Source organism: Peromyscus californicus, unplaced genomic scaffold (assembly GCF_007827085.1).
Source record: "Peromyscus californicus insignis strain IS unplaced genomic scaffold, ASM782708v3 Scaffold_6__1_contigs__length_162567912, whole genome shotgun sequence".
Lineage (NCBI taxonomy): Eukaryota > Metazoa > Chordata > Mammalia > Rodentia > Cricetidae > Peromyscus > Peromyscus californicus.
In genome coordinates, this window is record NW_026294584.1 from 157785700 (window position 1) to 157794770 (window position 9071).

The 9071-nt window shown below is 44.6% G+C and overlaps 1 protein-coding gene across 1 annotated transcript in view; it reads right to left on the reverse strand.

Moving 5' to 3' along the window:
- The window catches only part of Lmntd1 (lamin tail domain containing 1), a 38391-nt gene extending 30184 nt beyond the window's left edge, over positions 1–8207 (reverse strand). The window contains exons 1-3 of the mRNA XM_052721941.1: positions 8131–8207; positions 4740–4990; positions 2057–2252 (exon numbers count right to left, since the gene is read on the reverse strand). Coding sequence (XP_052577901.1) covers positions 2057–2252; positions 4740–4990; positions 8131–8207 — 524 coding nt within the window. The remainder of the gene's footprint in view (positions 1–2056; positions 2253–4739; positions 4991–8130) is intronic.
- Between the last annotated feature and the right edge of the window lie 864 nt (positions 8208–9071).

The following is a 9071-nucleotide window of genomic DNA, read 5'->3' on the forward strand; positions in this document are numbered from 1 at the left end:
CAGCAGAGAACTCCCTGCACAGAGGGAGCTCTAGGAGCTTCCGGTCTTCCGTGAAGTCAGGGCTTGTTCAGCTCATATGTGAGCAAAACTCCCCAAAGCTGGAGGAAAAGACACTTGAAATGATTGGCAGGGGGAGCACCAAGGGCCCCTGTGGAGCCACAGAGAGTGCCTGTTCTCACCAGCCAGGATGAAACCCTTCTAACCCTAGAGCATTGCATACAGTCCTCAGAAGAGTCTTGGAACAGTAGTGGGGAATGTTTGGTTTACATAAATAAAATAACAGCATTAGAGAAATGTGGCACAATTCCAAGTAGCCTAATATATGTTTGAAAGGGGGATTTGAAGACATAATGCTCAAAACTTTTTCAAATTAAAATATCATAACGAGGTTCAACAATAATTAAGTATAAAAAATTTAAAGTTAGATCAAGGTACATCCTATCCAACCCTCACCAAAGCAGTGATGGGGCTGGGAGAGGGTTCAGTTGGTAAAGTGACTGTGGTCCTGGTACAAGGATCTGAGTCCCAGCCCCAGAACCCACACAAAAAGCCTGCATTGGAGAGGCAAAGACAGCTGGATCTCTGGGGCTCACTGGCCAGCCAGCCCAGCCTACAGAGCAAGCTGCAGGAAAAGAGAGACCCTGCCTATGCTTTAGAATGACCATGGGATTAAAATATTAATAGATGTTCTCCACCCCCCATCCTACCCCCACCGCCCCAAGATCCTGACTCACTGTCTGAGGTGCAGTCAGGACACACTGAAAGCATGCAGTCCCCTCCCAACCAGGTGACCCTACTGCACACTGAGAACCAGTGTTCTAAAATGGCCTCACAAGACTCCAAATTTGCATATCTTAAACAAATTTATCTTTTGAAGCTTGTCTACATGGCAGTTCCTTCACAGTATCTTCCGAGATTATCCCAAGCTGGACACAAGCTCACAGGACTTCCTGACCTGGGAGTTCTTAAAGTCATACCGAGAAGTAAGTGATACCAGGAAGACAGCTGTTTGTAAAGGGCTTACCATGCACACATGAAGACCTGAGTTGTTCCCAATCGATGTAAAAAAGCCGGGTGTAGTGGCAGGCACTTAGAACTCCCTGAGGCTTACTGACCAGCCCCCTCGCCTACTTGGGAACTGCAAGCCAATGAGATATCCCATCTCACAAAAAAACAAAAAAAACAAAAAACAAGGTGGATGTCTCCTGTGAAAAATACCCAAACCTCCACATACACACTTGTGAGAGTGTGCCTGCGCGTGTGCGCGCGCACACACACACACACACACACACACACACACACACACACACACACAGAGTTGTATTTAGAAGTATTAAAAAATCTTTCTATACTTTTGCCTTAACCACCACTTTTACCATGATAGACACTGAATGATTTTAATAGAACGCTTCCGGGTGGCAGAACACAGACTGAGGTTTCCTCCATCATCAGTTAAATGGCATAGAGGCCCGAGCGACTGGACACATGGCGTGAGGGGAGCTGGACAGGCCGCTTACCTGTTCCCTTGAGCTCTCAATGCCCTGTCTACATGCTTTGTGTTACCAACTTCTCACAGCTCAGTCTTGGTCAGAGCGAGCACAGCAGGGTTAAGAAAACGACGAAGCTTGCTCCTTTTAGTCCCAATAACAACTTTCTTCCTGGTCAATTCTTTTATAGAAATTGACAATCATAAAAATGGATCATTTTTATGTAAAATTCACCTTGTGCTTATATTGAACTCAACAGCCTAGCAGAAGAAAAAAACAAATCCACTGGAATGATTATCTAGCAATAAAAGGCCCGTGTGTGAGTGGGTGGGCTGACACTATGACCTGTGCTGTATCGTGGTCTCTGGAATCTTTGGAACAGTCACATCCCTTGGTTGGTCCCCTAGAAACTTTTATCAGCTGTTTCTAGTTGTTCAGAACACGGATGGTTATAGTTCAGGGAATTCTCAGGGGGGTTGGTAAACAAATGAATCCAATAATAGCTCCAAGCTCTGCTTTGTACTGGTCTATGGCCTCAGCAGAAGATGGGAAGTTATTCAAATGTGTACCTGGATGTAAACTGGCCAACTTCTTCAAGAATCACAGAAAGGTGTTTGCTCACATCCTCGGTTTGGGATGAATATGCGGCAAGTCTCTTTGAGTCTCCAAACAAAGAAAGGAAATAATCTTCTCCATCCCCCAGAAGGAATGTATTGGAGTCAAAGCTCAGTAGGGTCGGTTTCTTTGGAGTCATGTAGCTTGTGCCTTTCAAAGAAATTGGACAAGCAAGTGAGACAGACATATAAATAGACACCAAAAGATCCAAGGGCATCATCTCTGCTCCTATGTTTACAGAACTGTGTTTCTTTTATAGGCTTTACCGCCCCTGACAAGCTCAGTGAGAATTAGAAGCCTGGTGGAGGTCTATAAAATAGTATTTTCAATGGCACCTTCACTTCCTAGAGGTCATTTAGTGTCTCACTTATTCAGGTATAGAGTGGCACTGGTAGGGACTGTGCAGCCATCTTGGCTCTGGCATCCTTGGGGAGTTCACATGCCTTGTTCTCTCTCATGAGCATGCGGGTGTTTAACTGATTATTTAGCTGCACTAGAAACCACTGTATCCATGAGTACACAATGAATCTGTCAAATTTGGGAATTATAAATACAAATATAGTCTTATTCTATTTAATGTTTGCTATACTGCCCAAATTAAACCCTACCTTGTGTAACACTACCTTCTCCAAGGGAAAATGAGGACTAGAGGTAAATCAGGTATCTGGTCTTTAGGTGGTACTGAGAAAATGATACCTATCATAGGGTAAGAGTCTTCCTTATGTGACCCTGGGCCCAGAACCATCAAAGCATAAAAACAACTCAGATTTTACTTTAGATTCTTGTATCTTTAACAAACCAAAGAAAGGTGAGCTACAGAAAGGAACAGATAATAGTTTTTTGTTGTAGTGATAGGGTTGTGCCTAGGGCCTCAGGTATACTAAGCACATCTTGAATCACCAAGCTGTATCAACAGCCCTGATGACTAAAGAGGGGTCCTCAAAGGATTTTGTTGAGAAGAAACACTAGAATTTAATTAGCACTGGCATCCCAGTGGGCAGTAAATCTTTCTGTTCCTTTGGAAAGGGTAGTCCACAGCATCCTCCCTCACAGCCTGTTCTGAGGAGCGGATGCTTGTGCTTGCAAAGAAAAGAAGGCACTAACCAAGCACTGTTGCTAGTTCCCCGAGGACCACAGATGGCATTGGACTAGTACAACATGTCCAGTGTATCCAGGCCTGAGTCTGCAGAAGAATCTGTGGCAGCACAAGACAAAGACTGCATCCCAACCTACCTCTTGCCATGCAAAGTGAAGCCACTGTGCTTTGTTCCCATTATCAAGGGATTTTGCAGTTTAACCCAAACACAGAGCAAATACAACGGTCTGCAGAGCACCAGCGAGGGCAACTTTTCCTTCTTAGATCTAAAGCTTGTGGTTGCATATTGAACACTCTGCATATTGGTCAAGGATTAAAGGCAGCAAGAATTTAGCATCTCTGGATGATTCATCTTAGTCACAAAAACAACGACTCATACTGTGATCATTATGAGAGCCATTCACAACTGTATGTAACCTCATGCTGAAGCCTAGGAAAATACCACAAATAAACAGAATACAGAGGAGAACCAGCCAGACTGTAAATTTCCATAGAGTAGAAGGAGCAAAGCATCCCACAGTCACGGACATACACATCAAACATAGATTATTCTAGAAGCTTACAGGTAGGCTAAGGGTTGCATGTGTTGGCTATGTCCCAAGCTTAGCAGTGCCCTGTGAAGCTGGCATTTTAATCTCTACTCTGCACGTGTGGAACATCAGAGCCAGGGCTGCTAAATCCCTTCCCTCATCACTCTGTGGAGGGCAGAACAGAGCGGGTCCTGTTGCCCAGGACAGCCTCACCTAATCATGAGGAGCAGCACACCCCCACAGTTCACCTGGCTCAGTTCCCTGCTGGTACCACAGTGCACCCACCCAATTTCTGCTCTTTTGTGTTCTCTTTGTTGCGCCCCTTCTCTCTGCTGCTTCATCTCCTGTGATGTTCCCCTTTTGATGTCCGTTCTGTATGTGAGCCTTGAGTCTACTGAAGGCTCAAAAGGAGATATTGCTTATCCTTTCTGTCAGTATTCTGCAAGTGGCCCTTCCTGCTATATAGACACTGGACATTTTAACTCTCTGGCCATCAATGTAGCTCCAGGCATCTTAACCACAGGGATGGAGAAGACATTGCTTAATCCTTATAGCAATGTTCATCAGAAGGATTCTTGGAACTATACATTGGAAATTTGAGTTCTCCATCAATTCTAGAACATGCTAACAACTGACCCACAGATCATCACAGTAGCTCTAGGCATCTTGATCTTTCTAGCAGCATCCAGTGAAGGATCCTTAGGAATGCACATGGCAAGTTTTAGTTCTCTACCAATTCTAGAAGATGCTAACAGTAGACCCATAAGCCATCATGGTAGCTGCAGACTTCTTCCTTATGGAAATGTTGTATTTGGGCACCTGCATTTACATGTATTTCAGATCTACAGCCAAAGATTCTTGACCCCAGTCAACCTACTCTGCGTGTGATCCTAACACTGAGAAACAAACATCACTAGGAACAAATGATAATAACACATCCCTCAGGCAAGGAGGCAAAGAAAGAGCCAACCAGAACATGCTGTGGGGCCAGTCTCAGATGCTCTTACGTACTCTGCTTTGCCAGGTTGGTGTCTCCTCGGGAGAGGCTCAGGATGGTAGATTTAGAAGTCAACCGTCCTGCTGATGATAAGGTTAGACCACTAGTCTGAGCACTAATAATCTGGTAGATGTTGAACGGTATTTCATGGGAAAATGACTGTGACAATGGTATTGGCGTGTTATCCACATCTACCGTCTTCGGGAAAAAATGGACTGAAGATGGCTGTTTTGCTGGAGTTATATTCCCAAATTTCTCTTCTCTTCTGTGTGCAAAACAATAATGAACAAAGTAAGAAAATTAAAATGTCTGAGAATAGGAAGCTCAAGATATTACCCAGAATTCTGCTTGCTAAATATTACACACTTAACAGAAGAACCTGGCATTCCAAACTGGCTCTAACTATGTAAACTGACATTATTGACCTTGTCTCATTGTATATTTCATTTTTAAGTTAAAGATCAACAGATTCTATTGTTGATGGTTTTGAAAATTAAAATTCTATAATAATTAGTATTAATTAGTCAGGGATTTTAGGGTTTCTTTCTTAGCTTTTTAATACATTTCTTTTACTCAAATCAAGACATGAGTATTTCTCTTTCCATTAATGCACAAAAGACCTTAATGCCTGTTCACTGATATGGCCTCTGCCTTGAATTCATGCAGCTGCTAAACTAACTTCCCAATATTGACAAAATTATGTGGATAATAGTCCACCCACATCTCTCATGGAAACCAGGAAAGAGGAAAGAATGGTGATTTTCAAATACCACTATAATAAGTGACTTTTTCTAGGAATATGCATTTCCTTTTTTTTTTTAAATAAAAAAGCATTCATTAAGCCTCACACAAGCATTTGAATAAAGTCCCAAAACTATAGTATAATTGTCCTACAAGCTAAACAGTATTCCCAAGATTGACCTCAGGACAAGACTTATGGCAGACTCTGAATCAATACCCTTCCTGTGGTCTCAGAGAAACTGGTGTGTGCGTGCATGTGTGCATGCGTGTGCATATGTGTGTGTGTGTGCGTGTGCGTATATGTGTGTGTGTGTGTGTGTGTGTGTGTGTGTGTGTGTGTGTGATGGGTCCTTTCATTGCTCTATAAAACTGGACATATGGCCTGTTGAGTCATTCCCATTCCCATGCCATGGCTGTGTGTCTACGATATTTACTGTGAATCAGGAATTGCCTTCATTGCGTCCCAGATTCCATCTCTTTTGGTCCACTTTTCAGAGCTCTTACATCATGGCTAATAGGACTGGCATGAGAGAGGCCCAGGAGCATCAATGGAAAAGGCACACCTCTGCATGTGTCTGTGAGTTTCCAGAGATGTCGAGGTAAGAGGGTTCTGTCTCAGTGGATGGGATCATCTGCTGATGGATTCACAAGGTGGGGGACTTGGGAAAATGGGTCAAGTTGGAAGAAGTGGGTCATGGGACATGCCCTGGGGTTTACATTCTGCTCTGACCTTCTCCCATCTCAGCTCTTCTTTCCTTGGCCACATCCCTCCTCCATGTTGTCTCAGCCTTGCCATGAACTAATGCAAAGCAGCTGGCCATGGCTGACACCTCAGAAGCTTTCTTCCTGTAGATGTCTCTGCAGGATCTATCATGGTGGCACAGCTTACAAGTTTGTAAACCATGTCTGGCTGGGTTTGTTCATTATAGTTTCTATGGGAACCAGGGCCCGGGGCTTCCTCCCCTACCATCTTCACACTGTCCTTAGTACTAGTTATCATATTTATGATTCTTCACTCTGCAAATTCTTTCCCTGGGAACCTTTTATCTGGAGAGCTCTATTGTCAACACCAGATGCCGCTAAATGTGCCTCTCAGAAAGCACAAGCAAAGTTTTAAAATGTGGATCAATGGCACTGGCTTTCAAATCTGTGTTTTTACTTGCTCAGTGCTCAGTAAGCGTGACCAGCTGAGAGTCCGCAATGCACCAAGCACTCACACTTGTCTGAGGACTCTCTGGGGTGTGACCATGACGGCAGTGGCAGTAGACTTCAGGGGCAAACAATCTACATACATCAATTCAGTGAGTCAGAGACAGGATTGCATGGAAGGACGTCTCTCTCCTGCTGTCTAGAATAAGCCTGGGAAGCACTTCAGTGTTCCTCACATCTGGATTTCATTGCACATTGGCTGTGTCTTCTCAGCACGCTCATTTTGTAAGCTCCCCCACAATTCTTCCTTCAGTAAAACAACATCCCTTCCAAATACATTTAATTCCAGTGTAAAGATTCCCAATAAGCCCTTGTGTAGCTGGAACAGAGAAACTTGGCCCAGGGACACATGGGAAGTCTTTAAATGGCTGCACACATCTTGGGAGAGACTGAGGACTCCAGGGTCTGACTCTCATTGCAGCTGGTCATAGGCACCCTACACTCACCCATCTATGGACTCTTTTGGAAGATGGGAGTCTTTGTACTGCCTCGAGTCCTGGCATTTCCCCTTCTTCATGTTTTTCTCTCTCCATAGCTAACAGAAACTAAAGCAGGATTGATGGCAGAAGCTGGGCTCAGCACTTGGAGTGATGGGGACAGGCAGCTTTGGAGACACTGACATACTGCATTTCACCTCTAAAACATTAAGCAACAGATTGGTGCTGAACAGTGAGCACAGGACATCTTAGTCCAAAGCAGCAAACAGCCTCCAGTCACATCACCTCAAGAGCTGAAAGCAGTTTTTTAAAAGCAAACCAGAGGAAACCATGCCAATGCTTCAGTTGAAAGAATGGTTTAGAGCTGTGGCAGAGCAGTGACAATTTTATGTACCATCCCCACAAATGTTTCCATGACTGAATTCTAGTAATGTTTTAATGTTCCTCACATACATTTTGTTGTTGGTATTCTGTGCTACTGTTTCTGTGTTTTGAGAATCTCATGCCACAGCCCAGGCTTCCTTCCTCAGCCTCCAGGGTGCTGGGAATACACCAAACCTCCACACCGGCTCTACACAGGCTTTTCAGTTCATGGCCTTGGCCCATTAAATGGGAGCTGTGAATTCTAACCCAGGGTTTTATGGAAGAGTTCTGTCTAGAGGAGTTTTTATACTGCTCAGGGGCCAGGACCTTAGAGAACAGAATAGCAAAAGCTGTGGCCCCCCCATATTTAGGAAACTCATGGAATTTGTAGTTCTGATGACTTCCTGGAGGGAGGGGAGGGAGAGGCGGGGGTGCAGTGCGTGTGTGCCATGGTATGCATCTGGAGGTCAGACGGCTACTCTGGAGCTGTTCCTCCTTCCACCACGTAGTTGGCAGACCTCGAGCAAGGCAAACACTGGACCTGCCGAGCCGTCCCACCAGTGCCCACCCTCCAGGTTGTTTTTAAACACTGATGTCTATATTTCATCACTGTCCCTCTGAACCAGACCCGGCTGGCCCATCATGCCGTCCTTACATCTCTTCCTTCTGCATTTTATTCTTGTGCTTGCTGACGTTGGTGTCACTGGTCAGGGCCTCCGGAGCGTCCCTCATCTTGGCCAGCAGAGGTGTCTGTTTTCTTTCCTAGGCAACAGATCATGGTATCAGGCTGTGACCACAGCTGACGTTCAAGGGAGACTTTCTTTTTAAAGTGACCTTACCTGCCAATCCAACTATCTCCAATTTATCAAATTTAATGACTTCTTTGCCACACTGTCACTAAAAAGAAATTTCTCCTGCAAAATGAAAAGTGCCAACACAGCCAATATTTATATTGGCTGAGATCTGAGACAAACCACAGAGGGAGCAGTTCAGAGGGCGGGGGCAGCCGTAACCCAGGAAAGCAGTCTTTATGACAACAGCCTCACATCTGGACACCACTGCCTCTTAGAACCATGAGCTCACGTCTCCATGGTGGCAGAGCTTCCAGTGTGTTGAACTTGTCACACCTGCTCTGAAGTTTGTGACCCTAAATAATGTAACCTTCTTTTAAGGGCCATGTCTCCTCCCAGACACTGAACTGTTTAATGTCCTGCTGTAGGTTTCTGAGGACCCAAGTCAGTATATAAATGCTGGAGAGAACCTATTACCACTCCTGTCTTTCCTCCTGATTTCCCCACTCTTCTTTCTCCCTCCCTCTGACAAAGACGTTGCCTGACAGAAAACACCTGGGACAGGAATAGAAAAGGTAATTTTAAGGCACAAAGCAGGCTGTTAGTGGGGATAACCATGGCCAGGTAACAACCAAAATCCTCCATTACACCAAGATCGTAAGTGAGGAAAATCCTAATTTCATTTCCTCTCTGTGTAGGACATCCACACTTCATGCTCCATGACAGACAGTGGTGGCAGGAGATTGTGATGGCCAGATATGAAGTTATAGACTCCTATACATCAAAAAGATTATAATTTATGGTG